Source organism: Oncorhynchus kisutch, linkage group LG20 (assembly GCF_002021735.2).
Source record: "Oncorhynchus kisutch isolate 150728-3 linkage group LG20, Okis_V2, whole genome shotgun sequence".
Taxonomy (NCBI): Eukaryota; Metazoa; Chordata; class Actinopteri; order Salmoniformes; family Salmonidae; genus Oncorhynchus; species Oncorhynchus kisutch.
In genome coordinates, this window is record NC_034193.2 from 23,403,595 (window position 1) to 23,428,356 (window position 24,762).

Here is a 24,762-nt window from a genome sequence, read left to right on the forward strand (position 1 = left end):
CAAACGTCTGGATGGGTATACTTGCCCTGACAGCACCGCCTGATATCCACCATATGGCATAGCATGATTTACGGAGGCTTCTGTCTGGCTGGGCTTAATATTAAGGGTGGGTTTAGGGTCAGCATCAAGGTCAAGGAATGAAGTTGATTTATATATAGAAAGGAAGTATGTTGGTGTATTGGTTTGCTGTTTTTGGAGGAGTGAAATTATAGGACATGGAAACTACAGGACAGGGAGATATTGTGATGGTAATCTCTGGGGGTTGATGATATATCAATCTGTCAACTCTGCGTCACCTGGTCTGTTTCCTTCATGTTTGGGTGTTCATATTCTTCTGGAATGAAGAAGTATATGACTCCATCTCTTTGGCACCCAGGAGCTGCTGGTGTTGGCTTGCTCAACCATGTCTACAGAGTGTGTTTACCCTTGTTGTTGTAAGTCTCCAAGGAACAATTGATTGCGTAATTGGCATTATCAGTTACAACCCGAAAAGAGTACAACCCCAAATGGACCCGATACAACTCCGTGTTCGTGAGTCAGTCAGGACTTCTCTAGTAGTGCCAGGTTGTCAGCATACCCATTGCTTTTAACTCACCTCTTGAAAAATGAGTTTGATTGGAGGGGGAAGTATATATATATTTTTTTTTGGGGGGGGGGGGGGGGTTATTCGATATGAAAGTTAGCACAAAGAAAGAATGGGATATGTTGGAAGGAGAAGGCTAAATCTGAAATCCGTGCAGGAGTTGAACGTGGTAGCTGTTCAACAAAATACTTGCTGAACAATCAAACGATATACATCGTAGTAATCTATAGTGTAATCGACAGTATACATGCTGAATAATCAAACGATATACATCGTAGTAATCTATAGTGTAATCGACAGTATACATGCTGAATAATCAAACGATATACATCGTAGTAATCTATAGTGTAATCGACAGTATACTTGCTGAACAATCAAACGATATACATCGTAGTAATCTATAGTGTAATCGACAGTATACTGGAAATCGGGGGGAAATGACACGCCCGTGTTATTGTTGCCAATTCAGCTACTGAAAATGAAACCCTTTTATCATACGTGTGAACAACAGCATTAATGCAAGTGCTCTTGTAACGGACCATAGCGATCAATAACACTATGACATGCAACATACTGTGTCAACCCCTCCCATGTTCTTCTAATTGAGTGAGGTTCCCCCGACTCTCATTTCTGTTTTCAGAAGTAGACCATCTCCTGCCTGGAATCCAAATGGACTTTGCTACATTTCAACGTTGTTTGACTTGACCGCAACTTTCAGTCTGGTTAAACCAGGCTAAACAGACTCTAGCATTGACAGAAGAACACAATTAGCCTCCAACCCAACAAAAAATGTAAAGCACACAGCGAGCTGCCAAAGTAAACTCATCCTCTCTTCCAAAATGCCAATAGGGGAAGAACAAGGCTGGTTAGCTTCACTCCCGGGTCTTAGGGTATAGACTACAGGCCACCTATAGACTACAGGCCATGGCCTCCAATTTGTGTTGGGTTTCTCATAATCGGAGAATGATCCGTCCACTAATTGACCACTGTTCAGTTCCTACTCAGGACAACATCTTGAGATTGATTACAAAGCGGGCGAGACAGAATGCGAGAACGGGGGAATAGACTGACGATGAGACAGAGGGGGAGGCTACAGAGGAGAGGCAGACTGTGTGAGAGAGAGGAGGTGGCAGGTCACTGTTCTCAGACCAGAGAAGAGACTGACACCCTGGATGAACCTGTTGTCTAACTTCCCGGGAGAGTTCGCATGGCAGCACTGTTGGGATAATCCAAGTAGACATTAGCCGTGCAGAGAGATGGGCAACAAACAGACGCTGCTGGCACAGAGTATAACAAGACCACACCGGCACCCACTCTTAATGTAGCGTAGCTTCTGTGCAAAGTAATTGTGCCTAGGGCCTAAATGAAATCACACACACAAAACAACTCTTTGTGTGCACTTGAGTCACGCCTGAAGTGGAGCCACTGATCACACCATTGTCTGAACATCTTGAGAGACAGGAAACTGTTTACCCGGTTTATCAAATCAAATGTTATTTGCCACATACACATGTTTAGCAGATGTTATTGTGGGTGTAGTGAAATGCTTGTGTTTCTAGCTCCAGCACTGCAGTAGTATCTAACAATTCACAACAATACACACAACCTAAAAGGAATGGAATTTTTAGTTTTCTTATTTAACCTTTATCTAACTTATGAAAGCAGGGTTGTTTTTGGTCTCTCTGTGTCTTTGGTCAAATCTTGGTCACTTCCTCGTTAGGAGGTAAGTGGGGCGGCTGTGGTGGGGCTTGTTGACAATCCCACATTGTGTTTATGCTAGTGCTACTCCACAAAGGGCTCATTGTGGAGAGTGACGGCCCAGGAGAGGGGTCCAGGACTCGGCTAAGGGACCGGGGGGGGGGGGGGGGGGGCGTTTTTGGGCTGGAGGCTGGGAGGGGTTTTGTCCGGTGGAAAGGCCAGACCGTACTGTACTCAGCTGACGGGGCTGGGAGACTGCACATGTGAGAGGAGTCCCGTGCTCGACTGCTCGGTGTCAACGCCGTGCCTCCAATAGTCCTCCAGATCTCCCGCTGTGCTGTAATAGTATTATGAAAGGGATTTTTCATCACAAACTCAATGTTGTGGATTCTTGTTACATGAAAAAAAATTGTACTCTGAGTTTAAAGCTGAGATCTTAAGCGGCTTGGAAAACTGTCCACAGAATTTGTAATATTGTTGTGTTGGCCTATACTCTCCTGACCTCTCCCAAGGACACACACACACACACACGTTTGTTTACATGGACAGATGGACCTTACCTCCTCTCGCTTCCTCTCCTTCTCTTACTATGTTGCTGGAGCTGAAACTGTACACAGAGGCACCTTGTAAAAAATTTATTCGACAATGTATCCTATGACATACTGTAAACAGCCCATGTTTCTCTTCTCCTCTTTCAACCCCCCTCCCCCCTTTTTTCTCTAATGTCTGAGAGTGACAGGACTCTCAGGTCAAGCTGACGCCGTCTCTCTCTGAAGCAGGAACAGGCCCTCCCAGCTGTCTGTCCACCTGCCTGTCAGATTCGGCTGTTGCGCTGGCCCCTCACCCTAGACTTAAGAGCCCTTCCACACACTACAGGCGTTTTATAGGGCCAGAGGCCCAGGCGAGACGCGCAGAGAAAGTTATAGGATTATCATAATGGCTCATTCTAGGTCTCTGCAAGTTTAGGCTTAACTCTTCTGTGGCGAAAACTCAGGTGTCCGTCAGTCAGTCAGTCAGCTGGAACACACATGCCCTTCTAGCACAGTTCTCTATGAATTGAGAGGGACTGTAGGGGTAGGGCAAACTGGGCCTCTCGACCGCTTTTTGGGCGGGATAACCATGAACTGTCAGTCATCGACTTTCTTCACCACATCAAAGAGCCTCTAGGGCTAAATTGCTCAATGATTGACAGGGCATGGTTATCCCGCCCATCTGGGCTTCTCATTTATTCCATCACTAGCTTGACTTGACCCTTTTTTAATTTGGCCTCCCGCTTTATCTCTCTGCGTAATTCAGGATCGATGGTGGTTGTTAATCGTCATCTGTGGCTCTTCTGCACTGATGCTTAGGACCTCAGTGGCATTTAGGGTGCCTGTAATTCTGCCTGTTTGTTTTGAGTAGAGAAGGGTTTGGGGCTGTCCACGTTGACGCCTGTGTTCTTCTTGGTGGTACACACGTAGCACTCGTCAGTCACGTCCTTTTTAAATCCCGCTGCGTACTTGAGTTCATCCTGGGCTCTCCACCGGCCTCGGTCAGGAGTAGGTCAGACTTCCCAAAGAAATGCCAAATTCTCAAAAAATGCTCGAAGTGTTTTTTTGGGTTTTGACGTGTGCATGATTGGGAAGAGTTGCATGACGACGATGCATCTCTCTGTAACCCGTGTGTTTTATTATAAACAGTGACTTTGTGAAAGATATTTACAGACGGAGCTCCTTCTCCGTTCAGGGTCGTGTCGGCGCTCCACTATTCACTGTCAACGAGCCGTAACCACACACACACAAACCCATAGTGTATTTGTGTTTAACTGTATAGAAGGTGGACTGCTTGGGTGAGCATACACTTAACCAGTTTTGTTGCTCGGCTAGTTCGGCGGTCCCGTTGTTTGTGCAGATGAAAGGATGGAGGAGCCATGTACTCCATGCATAGCTGTTTATATAGACCAGCTAGCCATCGTTGGATGAGTGGATTAAATGAAACGCTCTCACTCTCCCTGTGTCATCCTGTGGCCCTGCAATGTTTACAAGAGGGCAGAACAGAGATCAGTACTGTGCGGGGAAATTCTGGAGATCAATGGCATCAAACACAACATGTTTTGAGTTTGTATGCGAGTTTGATTCCCCAGGTGTGTGTCGGGTTATGTCTGTGTTTACATCTGTATTGGTGTGTGTGTGTGTGTGTTCATCTTTGTAATACTTACTATACTCACTCAGTGATACTCAAATGGTGGGTTGAAGGCCTATGGTTTTAAATTGGGCTGTGACTAGGAACTGTTTATTTGGTGCGTCCCAAAGTTCAAAAGAATTTGGGTGGGGGGGTGTAACAGAGCAGTAGTGGGTCACTAGCACTATCTGACCCTGCCCTGTCTCCATCTCTCTGTTCTCCAGCCCAGCACGCTGCCCCAGGGCACCATCAACATGAACCAGTGCTCTGACGTCATCGACGGGGAGTCCAGGACTGGCCAGAAGAACTCCTTGTGCGTTCTCACCCCCGACAGAGAGCACTTCATCCGGGCCGAGTGCCGCGAGATTATCAACGGGTAAGACATGCATCTGGCTAGGGCACAATGTAAGAAAGCTCAATTCTTCTTATTGGAAAAGTTCAGGTAGTAGGGAGAGGGCAACATCACACAACAACAACCCCTCTACCTACTTAATTTGTTGTGGCGGCCTCTCCGTCTCCCATTTACATTCGTACTGTTCTCAGTGGATGTCTTTTGACAAGTGGATGCACAGGTTAGTGTTTTTCATCACGAATCTTGTTCTGGAGGCAGCTCTGCAGAATATTATGTAGTTGGCACAGCCACAGTCGGATTTTAAACACAACCTTAACCCAAACCTCAACCACACTGCTAACCGTAATGCCTAATCCTAACCGTAAATGAAGACGAAAAAGTTTATGAATTTTTACAATTAAGCAGTTTTCACTTTGCAGCTGGCCTATCTAAGAGGAAATTGCTTCGTTCTGCCTCCAGGACAAGACTCATGACAATAAACATCGACCTGAGCCACAAGCAGGCATCCATCATATTGCTGTCACCTATAAAGGGAAGAATAAGAGAGGAAGCCATGGTGTTCAATGATTTCAAATACTGGAGTTCTGTCCTAGAGGTCATTGGACCTGTGGGGAGAAAGCCAGTCAGAGGGAAAGGAAAAGATGGCTAGAGAAAGTGTTGTTGCACAGCCTTGTGGGTGCTGTTCAATTGCTGTGTGAACAGCTCTGCCCCCTGCTGTCTCTATCAGGCAGTGCAGTCGGTGCTCTCTCCCTAATTCGCACTGCAATGACAGTGCACATTCTTTCACTGCCCCCTGCCTCTTTCACTGCCTCCCATCTCCCTCGTTCACTCACCACCGCATTCACTCACAACCTCCTCTTTTATTAAGCCCTCTCACCAACCCCAACCCTTAATACTTGCCTAGTTAAATAAAATAACAAATAATAATACACTGCCCAACCTTGTACTTCCTGTCCATCCACAGGCGTGATAGCACTGCTCTGCTAGCATCTCCCTTCCTCCTGAACACACTCCTGTTCTAGCTACCATTTTATGTCCCTGTACCAACTAACACACTGTCCTCGCATGTTAACAAACCACCCTAGTCCCCATGCCTCTTTCTCTGTCAACCCCCCCCCCCCCCCCCATTTTATAATACAGTAACCTTACTGCCCTCCCCTGCAAAGTCCTTCACGACCCACCTCTTAACACACTTCACAGTGACCCCTCCCTCCCGCTGTACCTGGCTCTCTGCCATCCTGGAAACATATTGGCCCGGGCAGTGTTATTTGCCATCTGATTTGGGGGGGGGGGGGGGGGGGGGGGGTTGGGCCAATGACAAACACCCAGATTAAGAGGATCTCTGTTTTTCTCATGGTCTGAATAAGCCTCTGGCTTTCCCCCCATCCCGCTACCCAGTCTTCCATAGAGGGGGATTAGGCCTGACACATACAGAATGGGGGGGGGACAGCATGAAAACTCACTTTCAATTTCAAACTACCAGATTATATACTGTACTGTACAACAGCTGTAAAAAAATTTTTTTTAAATAATAAAATTAATCAAATCGTAAACATTTTACAATTTCAATCTTGGCACAAGACTTTCTCAGCAATTTTCTCAATCTTAATCTGTTCGCTAACTTGCAGTAACATGTTAAAAACATTCACTTGTCCCACAAACTAAGATCTTTGCTGCTGACATTACTATGCTTGTAGGCGCCATGATAGTGGACTTTTAGGAGGTGCTTTACTAGTGGGCAAAGACGAATGTCAGTAGTACACTGAAATTAGATCTCTGCTATTCAATTTGTTGTTGGGATTGGTGTTGAAATGCCACCCCGCCAAGGTTGCCTTGACAAAAGCCAGCCACGTTCATGTAGTACTTTCATTAGGCCACAGTGTTTTAATATCACCGAGCAGAATCGTTGAATAGGCTTTCACACTCACAAGAGGGCCGGACAATGGGGGAATTGATATGGCTTTGTGTTCAGTGCCATGGTGATGCACTTAGCTCTTCAATTTAGTCACAACACAACCCTGGCATTGTTTAGGCCATCGCAACCACTACTGTTTTTATCAGCGTTATTCATTCATTCATGGAAAAGTTCATGTGATTTTGAACGGTTAACTAGTTAGCACATTTCTACAAAATAGGTTTGCCACCTCACAAGTTGAACCTGAACTCCTATGAAGATATTAATTAATTAATTCATACTTCCCCACTGACGTATTGTGGACTCCCACTCCTACAGACTGGACGGGTCATGTCTTGAAGCACATTACCTGGATTGGTGTGTGACTTATGGGGAACAAATGTTGACAAACACCTCCTTCCATATCCAGACTGACTATTCTATTTGGTTGTTGTGGGAAGTCTTTTTTTGGGGGGGTGGTGTGCCTTGAAATGCTGTAAATGAGACTTGTTTGAGTAGTCCACTGCAGGGATTCTCACCGCCAATTAGTGGATGTGTAATTCAGAATATCTGAGGTTATCAGAGAATGCCATGACAGAAGAAGTACAGTAGGTGTGGCAGGTGTCCTAGTGGTTAGACCGTCGGGCCAGTAACTGAAAGGTTGCTAGATCGAATCCATGAGCTGACGAGGTGAAAGTCTGTCGGTATTATCTTCTGCCCCCGAACAAGGCAGTTAACCCACTGTTTCCTAGGCCGTCATTGTAAATAAGAATGTGTTCTTAACTGACTTGCCTAGTTAAATACAAATGAAATAAAAGGTGTAGGACTGACTAAGGTGTTAAGAGTCTCCCAAGTACAGTACTTACATGGGCACGGTTTCCCGGTTAGCGACGGGACTTAAATTCACTGCCGTTTAACCAGACATCGTTCCTATAACTGACGAAGATGTCACACGCGTGTTTCCCAAAATACCACCCAGCGAGAACGTTCACCAAGTGCAGATGGGACCGAAGGGAAGGCAGCTCTACTTTCGGATTCGCTTTCTCCCTTCAAATCTGAGCTAACATTATAATTGTTCCACAATACTGACGACGGATCAGCTCCTAGAGACCTATATGGCTGTAAATATTGAGGTGGCTTATTCTAAGGCTTACCCTATCATATTACAATGATTTGGCACATCATTGTGCACATATTGTCACACATTATGAAATATATTGAGGCAAAAATTAGACGGCCTACAATTAGCAAAATTGAACTTATTAAATAGAACATGAAATGTATTTCAATATGATTTGAAATAAACTCGGCAAACAAACAAACGTCCTCAATGTCAACTGCGTTTATTTTCAGCAAACTTAACGTGTAAATATTTGTATGAACATAACAAGATTCAACAACTGAGACATAAACTGAACAAGTTCCACAGACATGTGACTAACAGAAATGGAATAATGTGTCCCTGAACAAAGGGTGGGTCAACATCAAAAGTAACAGTCAGTATCTGGTGTGGCCACCAGCTGCATTAAGTACTGCAGTACATTTCCTCGTGGACTGCCCCAGATTTGCCGGTTCTTGCTGTGAGATTTTACCCCACTCTTCCCCCAAGGCACCTGCAAGTTCCCGGACAATTCTGGGGGGGAATGGCCCTAGCCTTCACTCTCCAATCCAACAGGTCCCAGATGTGCTCAGTGGGATTGAGATCCGGGCTCTTCACTTGCCATGGCAGAACACTGACATTCCTGTCTTGCAGGAACTCACCCACAGAACGAGCAGTATTGGTGGTGGCATTGTCATGCTGGAGGGTCATGTCAGGATGAGCCTGCAGGAAGGGTACCACATGAAGGAGGAGGATGTCTTCCCTGTAACACACAGCGTTGAGATTGCCTACAACAAGCTCAGTCCGATGATGCTGTGACGCACCACCCCAGACCACGACGGACACTCCACCTCCAAATCGATCCCGATCCAGAGTACAGGCCTCGGTGTAACGCTCATTCCTTTGAAGATTAACACGAATCCGACCATCACCCCTGGTGAGACAAAACCGTGACTCGTCAGTGAAGAGCACTTTTTGCCAGTCCTGTCTGGTCCAGTGATGGTGGGTTTGTGCCCATAGGTGACGTTGCTGCCGGTGATGTCTGGTGAGGACCTGCCTTACAACAGGCCTGCAAGCCCTCAGTCCAGCCTCTCTCAGCCTATTGCAGAGAGTCTGAGCACTGATGGAGGGATTGTGTGTTCCTGGTGTAACTCGGGTAGTTGTTGCCATCCTGTACCTGTCCCGCAGGTGTGATGCTCAGATGTACCGATCCTGTGCAGGTGTTTGTTACACGTGGTCTGCCACTGCGAGGACGATCAGCTGTCCGTCTTGTCTCCCTGTAGTGCCGTCTTAGGTGTCTCACAGTACGGACATTGCAACGTATTGCCCTGGCCACATCTGCATTCACACCTCCTTGCAGCATGCCTACACGCAGATGAGCAGGGACCCTGGGCATCTTTCTTTTGGTGTTTTTCAGAGTCAGTAGAAAGGCCTCTTTAGTGTCCTAAGTTTTCATAACTGTGACCTTAATTGCCTACCGTCTGTAAGCTGTTAGTGTCTTAACGACCGTTCCACAGGTGCATGTTCATGAACTGTTTATGGTTCATTGAACAAGCATGGGAAACTGTTTTAAACTCTCTACAATGAAGATCTGTTATTTGGATTTTTAAGAATGATCTTTGAGAGACCTTTTTTGTTGAGTTTATATAGGCCTAGGCTGTATAGCTTACTGTGTTTGGATTTTAAAGCGGTCATCTCGGTTTTCATTTGAAGCATCTTTTTATCCTTAACCTTTTCCTTTGTTTTTGCATAGACATTGACAACTTTTGTTTGTAGCGGTGGTCACAGAGGTGACAGATAAACATATATAAAGATTTTTTTTTAAATCAGAGATCTTCTGTGTATAAAGTGACACGAGGGGGGGGGCAATTGGTAAATGAGGGCTTTCAGCCGCACGGGGACTTAACAATGCTTTTACGAAGGTTCTAACGATGAACTTAACCTTCAAATGCTTTTGGGAAACCGGGCCCTGGTCACAAAGAGTAGTCTACCTTGGCTTGAACTTGTTCTCAACTGGCCTACCTGGTTAAATTTAAAGGTGAAATCAAAAATACAATTGGTGAGGAGTGTCTGAGACACACATGTACTGTATTTCACAGACCAGAACCAGTGTTTTCCAAGTGGTAGGACCAGCTGGCAGGTCAGAGCCTGTTTGTTTTCGGGTTGTGACTGGGTCACGTCTAGGAACAGTGCTTTCGTTTATTCAGTGGCTCATGGGAAATCTCCAAAAACCTATTGATGGGTCTTAATTCACACACAAAAAACGTTTGGGAACCATCAGTCTGGAGTTTTGTCTTGTTTTTATGTTTGTCACTAATGACAGATTTTTGCCCCTTTGATCGTCTCTGCAGATGGCAGGAGGCCCTGACGGTCTATCCCCGGACCAACAAGCAGAACCAGAAGAAGAAGCGCAAAGTGGAGCCACCCACTCCTCAGGTACCATGCCCTCCACTCTGAGATTCTAAGTACTGTATATACTGTACAATGTATTGGATATGTGGTCTCCCTATTGCAGGGCTTCCCAAACTCGGTCCTCGGGACCCCAAAGGGTACACATTTGCGTTTTTGCCCTAGCGCTACACAGCTGATTCAAATGATCAACTAATCATCGAGCTTTTATCGTTTGAATCAGGACCGAGTTTGGGAACCGCTGCCCTATTGTATAATGTACTCCAACAAACTGAATGGTCTTATTGTAACAGGGTGTATGGTGGATATCGGACCACTACACTAGCTTAAGATTAATCATAACGATTAGGTATAATGGACTGGTTTGATATGAAGTCGTGTTATTGTATTGAATTTAAGAGGCTTGTATGATAACATGACAGACACTTTTGCCCTGAGGGGAATTTAAACGAAATGTCCATGTCAGTACATGCTTACACTACAGAGGTTCTCTCTGTTAGAGAGTTAGATACATGAAAAAAAGAGGGTAACGTAAAGGTAAGAGGTTTTAATGACTAGATGAAGTAATGGTATTGAATATCCTCCTCTACAGACCACACACTTTGCGGTGCGGTTTGTTATTTTCCTTTCTTCCATTCATTTTGATGTGATGCCAGATTTGTGGCGGGCGCAGAGACTGGCTCCGAAGCTCATTGTCTGTGTCTTCTAATGGCAGTGGACCGAAACAGACCCCCCCCCCCCCCCACACACACACACACACACTGAGTCTAGTAGACACTAACAGCCTCATTTGCTTAAGAGAAAACACAGACAGAGGGGTGACCCTCACTTTTATGCCATGTTGGCCTCCTAAGTCCTGTGTTCCTGAAGTCTGTTCTGCACAGCAGTGAGCGTAGCTGCTTTCTGTCTGTCTGTCTGTCTTGCTTTGTCTAATTGGCTTGTCTGTCTGCCACCTCTCCCTGTGCCCTCACTTTACCCACTCGGTAGCAGTAATTACTGGTGCCTGCTGGCAGCATTCTGCACAGAAACCACAGAACAAATGCAGGGGACAAAACTGGGTTAACAGTGCTCTGGATCAGGAAAACCAACCAGTGGGGGGCCAGAGTTATTGCTTGTTCCTACAAAACACTGTCTGCCTGACTTTCTGTACTTCTCTGTTATATGTATGTACAAGTATGGTATGTGTTGAGTCAATGACATTCTGGCGGCATCCACTTGCAGATATACGGTACAATGAGTCAAGGCCAAGCCATGTAATTAAGGTTGTTTACTTGAGCGAGTGATGACGCTTTCATTGCAGGTTCCAGATCGCTTTCCGTCATCGTCGCATCCAGGTCTGACCAGCGCCGTTTGACTGATCTCTGTACCAGAAGCGTATAGGAAAGAGCTTGTCACATAGGTGCATATTCAATGTACGACTGAATGTTTCTCCACTTCCCCATTACTAAAAAAACCTTCCACCTGAAACCTCTCCACCCCACTTACACGTTTCTCACCAGAGATTCCTGTCTGCTCTGTAAATACGTAGGCACAGAGAAACATCTGTTTGCTTTCTGGGAAGTGGTTCCAAGGCAAACAGCACCTGACAAGGAGAGGTTAAGTCCATTGTATCTTGACAGGCCATTCTGGTGTTGCTGGCTTTTCGTGAGAGTGGCCATAAACTGTCTTTCTATGATCCTTTCTAGTTGGAAAAAAAAAAACCCTTGGGACAGAAATGCAATGTTTGCTCCTCCAAATCCTTGCTCCTGGCTATATGGTGTTGAGTAGCAGGGACTTTGAGGCTAGAGGGAAGAAAATCTGCTCCGCCATGGCAAGGGGCCACCGGCAGGGCATTAGTGACTCCATGTCCTGTTCCAGGCTTCAAGAATCTTCAACCCTGTTGAGAAGACCAACCTCTGGAATGGACCCCCATAAGGTTCCGTTGTCAGACCCACCTGACTGTGAAGACTCACTGTTACTGCTAAGAAAAACATGTGTTATTGTCACATACACACCCTCTAACCACTGCAGTGAAATGTGTTGTTTTACAGGGTCCTGGAACAAAGTAGGGTTAAGGGCCTTGCTCAAGGGCACACCAACACATTGTTCACTTTGTCGGCTCGGGTATTAGAACCAGCGACCTTTCGGGTTACTGACCCCAACCCTCTAACCACTAGGCTACCTGCCGCCCAATAGATCCACCCCCTAACTGCAAAGGCTCTGTGTGATTTGCAGGGTGTACGAAGTCCGAGCTGTCATTTTTCCACCAGAGAACGGACATGCTTTGAGTCGAGCCAAACTGGATGAACTTCCATCCTGAATGGCTACACAACCTCAATCCCAATCTCAAACCTTAATCCCAATTCCAATCAATCCAGGTGGAGGGGGATCGAAGTGGATACCCTTATACATCTTTCTTGTTTCAAAGGCAGTATATCAGGGTTCAGTGGCATGCCTCCATATGTGCTGTTTGAGAGGGGATTGGCCGGAGATAGCAAGGGTCTATTCAGATTTCATTATCTCCGGCCACACGTAAACATATCCCAGGGCCTACCGAGTGTTGCAGCGGTCTAAGGCACTGTATCGCAGTGCTAGAGGCCTCACTACAGACCCTAGTTCGACCCCAGGCTGAGTCGCAGCCGGCCGCGACCGGGAGACCCATGAGGCGGCGCACAATTGGCCCAGCGTTGTCCGGGTTACGGGAGGTTTTGGCTGGCCAGGATGTCCTTGTCCCATCGCGCTCTAGTGGCGGGCCGGGCGCTCTAGTGGCGGGCCGGGTCGCATGCACGCTGCCTGTACGCCGTTTCCTCCGACACATTGGTGCGGCTGGCTTCCGGGTTAAGCAAGCAGTGTGTCAAGAAGCAGTGCGGCTTGGCGGGGTCACGTTTCGGGGGACGCATGGCTCTCGACCTTCGCCTCTCCCGAGCCCCATCGCTGCAACTCCTGTACGGACAAGTCTGTAACTACCGATTGGAAATCATGAAAAGGGGTCAAAAGTACCCCCCCCCCCCCCAAAAAAAAGAACATATCCCAAAAATATAGTCGCAGGGAAAGGAGAGAAGAGCGGTGCTGACGGAAGTAAGAATTATCAGTATCGCAAAATACTAAGAGTCAAGAGTCTACCTTTTTATTATCCCTGATTACATGCCAAAACGGATTTGTTTTGTGTGTATGTGTTCTATATGTACTGAATGCAGGTATTGGTAAAAACCATAAATGAGCAGGGACTTTACAGTAAATATACTGCCTTGTTATTAACAAGCATTTGAAGACATTAAGTATGAAGTCAGGCATAAGTCGTCACATCTCTATCCCACAGAATGTTTCCCTTGTCTGTTCTGTCCTCTACAACAACAACAGGTGTGACTGCCATGAAGGAGCTCTTTGTTCTTTGTTGAGCTGTCTGTCTGCCTCTCTTTCACTTTGCCCCTCCCTCCATCCCTCTTAAATCTGTCAATCTGTGCTGTTCTGTAATGAAACAATACTCTTTGTACATACGGTCTCTTCGCGAAACTTTTATTGAAAATGCTTAAAGGAACTCTTCGTCATCGGAATACATGAAAAAGCTCCCCCAAAGAAAGAGATGGACACATGGACTCAATAGATGGTCACGATTTAGCTTCATTGTTGACATGTGTAACGATTGCATTTGTCTCTCTCCTCCTCCACTGAACCCTCTTGCACTCTTGTCTTTCCCTCTCTCTTAATTTTACCGTTCTCGTCGTCGTCCCCCCCCCCCCAGGAGCCCGGACCAGCCAAGGTGACAGTGACCAGTACCGGGGGCAGTATCCCCTGCCTACCCAGCAGTATAGCCAGTGCAGAGCGGGTGCCAGCCAGCCGCTCCACACTGTGGCAGGAGGAGAGATGGAGCAGGGCATCCACCATCCCCTGCAGCCGCAGCGCCTCCTGTCTCAGCCAGCTGACCCAGAGCCACCCGGGGTCAAGCGTCACCAGAGAGGGTGAGGAAAGACTGGAGACACTCTTTCACCAAAGCACCTGAGCCAATACATTTTTGGGTGTCAGCATAGCAGTCATTTTAGTTTGTAATCAATAGCGAAGGCAGTTATTGGATGCCAATGTTGATATCCTTGCTCTGTGTTCATCTACATACACTACCTGGCCAAAAGTATGTGGACAACCATTCAAATTAGTGGATTCGGCTATTTCACATTCGTTGCTGACAAGTGTATAAAATCAAACACAACGCTACGCAATCTCCATTGACAAACATTGGCAGTAGAATTGCCCGTACTGAAGAGCTCAGTTACTTTCAATGTGGCACTGTCATAGGATGCCACCTTTCCAACAAGTCAGCTCGTCATATTTCTATCCTGCTAGAGCTGCCCTGGTCAACTGTAAGTGCTGTTATTGTGAAATGGAAACGTCTAGGAGCAACAACGGTTCAGCCACGAAGTGGTAGGCCACACATGATCATAGAACGGGAATGGCGAGTGCTGAAGCGCTTAGCGCGTAAAAATAAATGTCTGTCCTCAGATGCTAAACTCTGTATCGAGTTCCAAACTGCCTCTGGAAGCAAACTCAGCACAAGAACTGTTCGTCGGGAGCTTCATGAAATGGGTTTCCATGGCCGAGCAGCCACACACAAGCCTAAGATCACCATGCGCAATGCCAAGCGTCGGCTGGAGTGGTGTAAAGCTCGCCACCATTGGAGTGATGGAAACGCGTTTCCTGGAGTGATGAACCACGCTTCACCATCTGGCAGTCCGATGGTCGAATCTGGGTTTGGCGGATGCCAGGAGAACGCTACCTGCCCGAATGCATAGAGCGAACTGTCAAGTTTGGTGGAAGAGGAATAATGGTCTGGGACTGTTTTTCATGGTTCGGGCTAGGCCCATTGGTTCCAATGAAGCGAAATCTTACTGCTACATCATACAATGACATTCTAGACGATTCTGTGCTTCCGACTTTGGCAACAGTTTGGGGAAGGCCCTTTCCTGTTTCAGCATGCAAATGCCCCTGTGCACAAAGTGAGGTCCATACAGAAATGGTTTGTCTCGATCGGTGTGGAATATCTTGACTGACCTGCACAGAGCCCTGACCTCAACCCAATCAAACACCTTTGAGATGAATTGTAACGTCAGGCCTAATGGACCAACATCAGTGCCCAACCTCACTAATGCTCTTGGGGCTGAATGGAAGCAAGTCCCCACAGCAATCTTTTAACATCTAGTGGAAAGCCTTCCTAGAAGAGTGGAGGCTGTTATAGCAGCAAAGAGGGACCAACTCCATATTAATACCCATGATTTTGAAATGAGATGTTCGACGAGAAGGTGTCCACATCCTTTTGACCACGTAGTGTACGTGCTTGTGTATTATTTTCTGCCAAACATTTTTTTGTAATCTTTCCCTTGCTCTGCTTTGTTTGTGTGGTGCAAGACGGGAGCTCCCTGAGCGGCGGACGCAAGGTGCGAGTGGAGAGTGGATACTTCTCCCTGGAGAAGACAAAGTCGCCGGAGCCCCCCCAGCCTCCCCAGCACCAGCCCCTGACCACCTCTACCTCCCTCGGCGTCCTCCACCACAGGTACAGCCCCTGTGACTCCCCCTCGTACCCCAACACCTCCCTGAACTACCCCTCCTCAGACCCCCTCCCCTCCCCAGGCGCCCTCCTCTCCCCTAGCTACTCCACCGTCAGCTCCTCCCAGAGCTCCCTTGACTCGGAGCCCAGCAGCAATACCCTGAGCTGGGACAGCCGAGGCGGGGCAGGTGGGAATGTTGGCGGTGGTGGTGGGGGAAGAGTGGGACGACCAGGCAAGGACTACGTGGTGCTGTCGAACGTGCCGCGGGCTCGCCGGCTGAGCCACCGCGAGGCCTTCCGCTCGGACAAGAAGAGGGTGGAGCTGAGGGCGCGCACACGCAGCCCCGGACGGGAGGAGGTGGCCAGGCTGTTTGGGCTGGAGCGCAGGTGAGGATATTGAGATGACCCACCACACACACACGCACATTTATTTAACTGATGCTCAAAGGCACTTAGAAACAGTTAAACCCACACTACACACAGCATTGCTTTGTAAGCCCACCGACTATATTGAATGTTATCACGCATGCGATCTTCAGTGTTTAGGTTTTGTCAACCCTCCACTAAATTCAATTACTATGATCTTCATGAGCTGTATTGGTCTTCTGGCACCACCTAGTGGCAGCAGTCCTCGAGATCCTCTACTGCCTCTTTCATAATTGAATTGCTCTCTTGGAGCCAAATGTAAAAACCAACGTATGTTTAATGCTTGCATATTTCCCCCTCTGTCCAGCTCTGTCTACTTTGCTATTTTTTTTGTTTTTGTTTTTGTTTTGTCTCTTCCAGGAGCTTCTGAAAATTTGCCCTCCCAAACCTTCCGCCTCCGTCCTGCTGCGCCCTGCTGGTTACCGCTGACTCCTGCTTTCTCTCATTCCACCACATACACATACACACACACACACACACACACACACACACACACACACACACACTCATTCACTCACAATCTCACACACTCTCAGTCAGTCACTCACAACTGGTCCAGTCTCCTTGGCTAACGCTGCTGATGCTGCCATTGCTGCTGCTCCTGGGAATATGGTCCTTAATCCTACAATGATCCTCCTTCCTCTTCCTCTCCATCTGAAGTTTGATCTCTTCACATAACACTCTATACTCATCATACTCTATCAGTCTCTTGTGGACCATTTTCCTTTTCTAGTTGCACTTACACATTCTCTCTATGGAATATGTGTTGTGCCAAAATGATGAACCAATGTCGTCATTGATCAAAAAGTTATTACGTTCAAACCAGACTGATACTATAGATTTTATAGATTTTTGGCACAAAGCAGCCTCCATAGTTCTGCTCTGCTCTTTTAGTCAACGCACATTGACGCTAGGACCTTGAGGATTTGCTCTTTTTTTTTTAAACGTTTTTTTGCAGCTCATTTGATTGTGTGTTATATCCTGACGCATGGCCGACTGAAGAGTAACACGACTTCATCAGAAGAAAGGCTGCAGACGGTTTTAGTAGCAGCAGCTTGAGTGTGTTAGAGCCTCGTGTTTTACTGGAAAACCGTCGGCAGCCTTCTTATAAAAGGCATGTTACTCTTCAGTTATTGGAAACAAAATGCTGTCACTTAAGTACAGCAAGAGATGATGATGATGATGATGATGATGCATAGCTGAGGTTTCAAAGACCCTATGTCATGCTGTTTATGTGTGTGTGTGTGTGTGTGTGTGTGTGTGTGTGTGTGTGTGTGTGTGTGTGTGTGTGTGTGTGTGTGTGTGATGCTGACGGCGTATGTGTATGTTTTCCACAGGCGTTCTCAGGTGATAGGGAAGTTTGAGTCGGGGGATGGGGAGGGTGTGGAACACATGGACACCACCTCTCCTTCGGAGCCCCCCTCCAATACCGTGTCTGTCCAGAGGCAGGGGCGTAGCGAGAGACGCTCCCTCGCTTGCAAACAGGTAATGTCCCCTCTCCCTCCCCCCTAACACAAGGCTGTCATTAGGGGTCATAAACCATACATGGCACCTAACATTAGTTCCAATTTACGTAGAACTCTCATTCATCATAAACCTTTCATGTGTCAGTTGACGTCAATATGAAGATAACCGTGTTACAATTTACGTGAATACATACAGTACAGTAGTTTACGGTGCATTCGGGAAGTATTCAGACCCCTTGACTTTTTGCACATTTTGTTACTTTACAGCCTTATTCTAGAATGGATTCAATTGTTTTTTCCCCCCTCATCAATCTACACACAATACCCCTTAATGACAAAGCAAAAACAGGTTTTTAGAAATGTTTGCAAAAGTTTAGTTTTTTTAATACAATCACATTTGCATAAGTATTCAGACCCTTTACTCAGTACTTTGTTGAAGCACCTTTGGCAGCTATTACAGCCTCAAGTCTTCTTGGGTATGATGCTACAAGCTTGGCACACCTGTATTTGGGGAGTTTCTCCAATTCTTCTCTGCAGATCCTCTCAGGTTGGATGGAGAGTGTCGCTGCACAGCTATTTTCAGGTCTCTCCAGAGATGTCGGTTCTGGTTCAAGTCTGGGCTCTGGCTGGGCCACTCAAGAACGTTCAGAGACTTGTCCTGAAACCACTCCTGCGTTGTCTTGGCTGTGTGCTTAGGGTCGTTGTCCTGTTGGAAGGTGAACCTTTGTCGTAGTCGGAGGTCCTTAGCGGTCTGGAGCAGGTTTTCATCAAGGACCCCTTTGTACTTTTCTCCGTTCATCCTGACTAGTCCTGACTAGTCTCCCAGTCCCTGCCACAAAAACATCCCCACAGCATGATGCTGCCACCACCACGATTCACCGTAGGGATGGTGCAAGGTTTCCTCCAGACGTGATGCTTGGCATTCAGGCCAAAGAGTTCAATCTTTTGTTTCGTCAGACTAGTGAATCTTGTTTTTCATGGTCTGACAGTCCTTTAGGCGCCTTTTGGCAAACTCCAAGCAGGCTGTCATGTGCCTTTTTAATGATGAGTGGTTGAGTGCTGCAGAGATGGTTGTCCTTCTGGAAGGTTCTCCCTTCTCCACAGAGGAACTCTGGAGCTCTGTTAGAGTGACCATTGGGTTCTTGGTCAACTCCCTGATTAAGGCCCTTCTCCCCTGATTGCTCAGTTTGGCCGGGAAGCCAGCCTTACAAAGAGTCTTGGTGGTTCCAAACTTCTACCATTTAAGAATGATGGAGGCCACTGTGTTCTTCAGTGGTGCAGACATTTTTTGGTACCCTTCCCCAGATCTGTGCCTCGACACAATCCTGTCTCGGAGCTCTACGGACAATCCCTTTGACCTCATGGCTTGGTTCTTGCTCTGACATGCACTGTCAACTGTGGGACCTTATATTGAGAGGTGTGTGCCTTTCCAAATCATGTCCAATCAATTGAATTTACCACAGGTGGACTCCAATCAAGTTGTAGAAACCTCTCAAGGATGATTAATGGAAGCAGGATCCACCGAAGCTCAATTTTGAGTCTCATAGCAAAGGGTTTGAATACTTGCAAAGGTTTCTAAAATCCTGTTATGGGGTATCGTGTGTAGATTGAGGGGAATGAGGTTATAAAGCAAAAAATGTAGATAAAGCGAATGCTTTATATGAGCTGTAGTGAGTTTTTAGTAATATTTCATAGCCAATGGATTCATGTCATGTCGACCATGTTGGGCATTTTCAGGAGATGTCATTGGATGCTGAGAAGGAGCGTCGCGTTCCTGATGTGTCCTGCTCATTCAACTTCCGGAGGGCAAAGTCCCTGGACCGCCGAGTGACCGAGTCCTCTATGACTGTGAGTGCTGGGCAGTACTTTACTTTGCGCAAGGTCACTCCACTGTACTTTATACTAGGTTACTTTACATTAGGTCACTTCAGTTTGTGATAGGTTGTTACTTTGCGCTAGGTCACTCCACTGTACTTTATGCTAGGTTACTTTACATTAGGTCACTTTAGTTTGTGATAGGTTGTTACTTTGCGCTAGGTCACTCCACTGTACTTTATGCTAGGTTACTTCACTTTACTTAACACTAGGTTACTTCACTTTACTTAACACTAGGTTACTTTACTTTACTTAACACTAGGTTACTTCACTTTACTTACTTTACTTAACACTAGGTTACTTTACTTTAGGTCACTTTAGTTTATACTAGGTCAGGCCTGGGCAATTATTTTCCATGGAAGGCCACATTAGAATACATTTTTGCCATCGTTCGATAAGTTCAAGTTGCAGAGCAGTGGGAGCATTATCCACATTGAAGGTGAAAGGAGAGGAAACAGTATGTGATTTTCCAACACTTTGAAATCCTCAAAACGACGAGAACTCACAGTTCAAAGCACACAGCAGCGATGTATACCTCTCCCGCTGGTCATCTGATAGGGAACAGACTAATAGTGTCGGAAGGTGGGTGAGATTGTTGTCATCTGATAGGGAACAGACTAATAGTGTCGGAAGGTGGGTGAGATTGTTGTCATCTGATAGGGAACAGACTTGTAGTGTCGGAAGGTGGGTGAGATTGTCTGCTTCTACTTGCTGGGTCAGGAGGAGTCATTTTCCCTTGCAGGCTTAGACAAAGCTGTACATCTGATGTGCAAAAAGTCCCTTCTCTTGTAGTTTGGAATTCAGTTCATTCATGAGGGCCATGATGTTCACGGTGAAGGCAAAATCAGCCAACCGTTCTTTATCTTGCCTTTTGCAGTTGAGGGAAATCCACATACTTTCCTTTCATTTGCAAAAACTCCGCAATCTCCAACTTCTGGTCCCACACCCTTTTTTAAGCACCTTCCCCCAAACTCAGACATCTCACGTTTGTGTGGCAGGGGAGGTCTGGATGACCTGACTCTGTCTCTTCCTACCGTGAGAAACTGCCTGTGGTTTAAAGATTTTCCTCTTATGAAGTTTACCACTTTAGTGACTGTATCCACAACATGGCTCATTTTCAGAACACATTTACAGAGCACCTTCTGATGAATAATGCAATGCAGGAAAATGATTTTTCTCATCTGGGTTCAGCTCAGCTACTTGATCTTGTATCCTTTTCAAAAGGCCAATGTTTTTTCCTGTCATATTTGGGCACCCATCAGTGGTCACAGTGGGAAAAAAAATGTCAAAACTCAGTTCCTAGCTTTGCCACACACTTATTAACCTCCTCCAATAAATGTTTCCCTGTGGTTGTGCTCTTCATTGACTGCACTGAAGCAAGGTCCTCTATATGTTCAAAGTCTGAGGTTATGCCTCGGAAGAATATCAACAACTGCATCACTGGATCTCGTCCAGGGCCAAGGAGAAAGATTTGAAATCCTTTACCTTGACTTTCAACTGTTGTTTCATATTCTCTGCGTTGTCCTCAACACACCGTGTCACTGTTCGTCTTGACAGGGAAACCTTTTCAAACCGCTATTTCTTGTCGGGGCAAAATTGCTGCAGAGTCGATTAAACATTCTCTAATGAATTTGCCCTCAGCGAATGGCTTGCTATGTTTGGCAATTTCGTTGGACAGTACATAGCTAGCTCTCGCAATTGCGTCGTTTTCTGAATGCCGTTTGTGAAAAGTCCTTGCTGCTTTTGCAACTGAGAAAGCAACTCTTTCGATGCACTTGCCCTCTGCTCAGAAAACGTGTTCCTATATTTCTCTGCGTGCTTCGTCTGGAAGTGTCAGGACAAGTTGTAGTCTTTCAAGACAGCAATGCTCTTTGCACACTAAGCACACAGCTTTCCCTGATACCTCAATAAAGAAATATTTCGATGGCCACTCTTGCTGGAACACCCTACATTGATTGTCTAATTTCCTTTAATTTCTTTGAAAAACTATTTTTTTGCACAATTTCTAGCTAGCTACTATTTGTAACTGTGAAGTGTGTGTCAGCCTGTCAGTCACTGCCTGTCCTCATGCAGTTATTTATACATGCCTTCGAATAAATGTCCCACAAGCGGTGGGAGTTACATCATTACACAAAAGCGAGTTTTCATTGGGCTTTTAATCCGAATAACAAATACGTTTCTCCAAACTTTACTATCGCAAATTCTTTATGTGATCTAAGCATTATTCCGCGGGCCGTATTGAATCAGGTCGCGGGCCACATACGGCCCCCGGGCCGGGCTTTGCCCAGGCCTGTACTAGGTTGTTACTTTACCCTATGTTACTTAACCTTACCCTAGGTTACTTTACTAACAGATTACATGCATGGATCTCAGTGTTACTTAGATATGATCTGGGAACTGTCCCGGGGTGGTGTTAGTGGTCCTCCTGTCAACGTGTAGATGGTATGGCTGAGCTGCAGCTGCCAAAATAGCCCCCCCCCCCAAACCCCCCCTGTTATAAATAGCTGGAGTGAAGGGTGTTAAAGCGCCAGCTCTTTGTGCAAAGACGCACAGAGAGCGAGGGAGAGAGGGAGTCAAGTGGAAGAGAGAGTGTGTGTTAATGAGTCTCCACCAGACCGTGGCCGTGCCACACCTGATGAGGATCAACAGAAACAAGGTAGGGGTCGAACGTAGCGCAGTTCCTGTTTGTTGACTAAATGGACGGTTTAGTTCTGGTGGTCTAACAGCAGACGTTCTTGGTTTGCTTCGTTGAGCAGTGAGAGTTTGGCGAAGAAGGGCTCACTTGTTGTGGATCGAGTGGTCATTCATTGAGTCTTTCTGTGGATGAAAGCATAGAAGGGGTTCTCTTTCTGCACTGTGATTGCTATATTAGTTGAACGAATCCAAGACTAATATAAAAATAGCACTAATATAGATATTTTGGACATCTGAAGACTGTGGCAGTTCTGTCGTAATGGCAACATTTAATTAATTTTTATTTTTATGCATTTGCAAGTTTACTGTATTTCAGGGTTCAACGAAAGGTCGCTATTGGGTTGGGTGGGCCACTCTTCCCATTCGTCGAATCTGGGTGGTAACGTGGACTGAAAAGCTGTTAGCTGTTAGCTGCTGAGCTGTTGGCTGTTTATTGGGAGCATTGTAGTGAGCTGTCTGGCTCTGGACAAAAATCTGTTAGCTACTTTGTTAGCCGAGAGCTATTACATATTATACGTAAATGACTACAGATGAAGCAGGGAACACTGATAATGATAGCCATGAGCATAAGCTAGTTGTAAATCGCGTGTCATGAATTGAAGCTGTTGTTGTTTTTTGTTTTCAATGTAGCCAGATCTGTTGAATTTCAAGAAAGGATGGATGACCAAGCTATACGAGGATGGAATGGTAATATACGTTATGAGCAGAAATCATGGTTGTGTTTCTAAATGATTAGCCGTGCCTTATGACATCTCTCATGGATTTAAGTAGGAGAGTAATGCTTTAACAAAACTAGTAAATGTTATAATTGTTTACCTCCTAGTGGAAGAAACACTGGTTTGTTCTCACAGACCAGAGTCTACGATACTACAGGGACTCAATAGCTGAGGAGGTAAGACGCACTGAATTACTTATATACCCCCCCCCCCCCCCCAAATAAAAGAACAAACAAACAATGTAAGCAGTGTAATGTTAATACTGCTCTTGACATTTTTCTTGATCTTTTTGTTGTTTTATTCCAGGCTGCTGATATGGACGGCGAGATTGACCTGTCCACCTGTTATGATGTCACAGAGTTCCCAGTACAGAGGAACTATGGCTTCCAAATCCTTGTGAGTGTTTTGTGGTTGTACTTTGCTCATCTATACCATCGATCAAACCTAAAATGGTCCGTACCTTTCCCATCTCTAACAAATTGTTGCTCAGCTGTGACCCTGCACTCTAAAAACAGCATTGACAACATGTGGTATTGCCGGCGGCATTGGGTTTGGTCATTTCTCTTCCGAAACATTTATTTGTCCCATCGTGAGGGATGTCACTTGACCTGTCATCCCCCTGTGAGAGAGTGACATCATTGGATCTAAGTCTGCCACAGACGTTACCCCCCCCCCCCCCCCCCCCCCCCCCCCCACCAACACCCGGAGGCCCTGAATAACATGTTTGTCTAACCTCGCTCATTCAAAAGACCAACCTGGTCTTACGTCGGCGCTTACTCAATGTTGGTGCCTGCGTGTTTTGGAAAATAGTTTTGAAGGCTTTCGCCATAAGCTTTAATGGCACACAGGATGGAATGTGTGACGACCTTCCATAGGAGGAGCAAGGTGAGGATGATTACCTCGCGATGCAACATTTCCCTTGACTATAGGCCAAACACTTGATCTCTTGGCGATGGGCCACATCCGAAACGTTCTCTCTAAGCACCGATGTCAATGCGGGAGACATGCCCAGATCTGAAGTTAGTACGAGGCCCCATGGACACATGACATCCATGTCGCTTCTGCTGTGGGATGGTTGTTGTGTTTACATTGGCTTAGAGCTGGAGCCCGCTCTCCTGGCGCTTCCCTGGTTATTTTCTGTTTCGGGGGTTCAGAAATAGAGCAGTGGGAGGAGATCATTCTCTCTTTGGCTGAGAACAACACCGGTTTAGTGACAGGAAATGAATAACTCCAGTATTTATAACACCTTTTAGCGCTCTGCATCATGGGCAGACCGGATGGAGGCCAGGAATGGGGCTTGACCCAGTGGGGGAACCACCGAAACAGAATTATGTAAATGAATGGAACATGTGCCTTAGCACCAACTCACAAAACCCTCATTTCTCAACCGTGTAAATTGGGGCCATGTCTTTGCAGATGTAAGTTGTAATGGCAGCTGTTATCTCCTATCTTCGTCATTATTTGCCATATGGTGGTGCGCGGTCAAAAGTCTAACGCAACGTCTGAGTCGGGGGGTTTGTTTTGAGCACTCGACTGTACTTTTTTGGGTCTCATCCGTAGATGGACATTTTGTGGAAGAGCGTAAAGCAAAAATATTGCCGTAAAGAGTGATTTGCGACACAACGTAATAAACGATAGAGCATAGAAAAACATCTATCGTCACACGATATGTATCGTCATATCGCCCAGCCCTAATTCATCAAGGTACACTCGTTATAGTAATTCATTGTATTCACTGTGTTGTCATTGGGATAAGTTTCCTGTTATGGTGTGAATGCATTAGAGATGGGGAATGAACACAAGATTTGGGACAGGATTCAGTGGGGGTGCGTTTTGGTTACTCCCTAACATTTTGGTTACTGACATTTTATTTAT

General features: G+C 46.2%; 1 protein-coding gene across 7 annotated transcripts in view; it reads left to right on the top strand.

Moving 5' to 3' along the window:
- Positions 1-24,762, top strand: part of LOC109865500 (myosin phosphatase Rho interacting protein) — a 102,453-nt gene that overhangs the window by 54,853 nt on the left and 22,838 nt on the right. For 4 of the 7 annotated variants that reach the window (XM_031799608.1, XM_031799606.1, XM_020453737.2 and 1 more), the window contains exons 4-12: positions 4,666-4,817; positions 10,138-10,222; positions 13,917-14,133; positions 15,572-16,097; positions 17,474-17,621; positions 19,340-19,450; positions 22,802-22,858; positions 22,995-23,063; positions 23,194-23,283. In XM_031799608.1, coding sequence (XP_031655468.1) covers positions 4,666-4,817; positions 10,138-10,222; positions 13,917-14,133; positions 15,572-16,097; positions 17,474-17,621; positions 19,340-19,450; positions 22,802-22,858; positions 22,995-23,063; positions 23,194-23,283 — 1,455 coding nt within the window. Of the gene's footprint in view, positions 1-4,665; positions 4,818-10,137; positions 10,223-13,916; positions 14,134-15,571; positions 16,098-17,473; positions 17,622-19,339; positions 19,451-22,004; positions 22,134-22,801; positions 22,859-22,994; positions 23,064-23,193; positions 23,284-24,762 lie in introns of those variants that run through there. The other 3 variants (XM_020453740.2, XM_031799607.1, XM_031799609.1) reach the window with 2 other exon arrangements.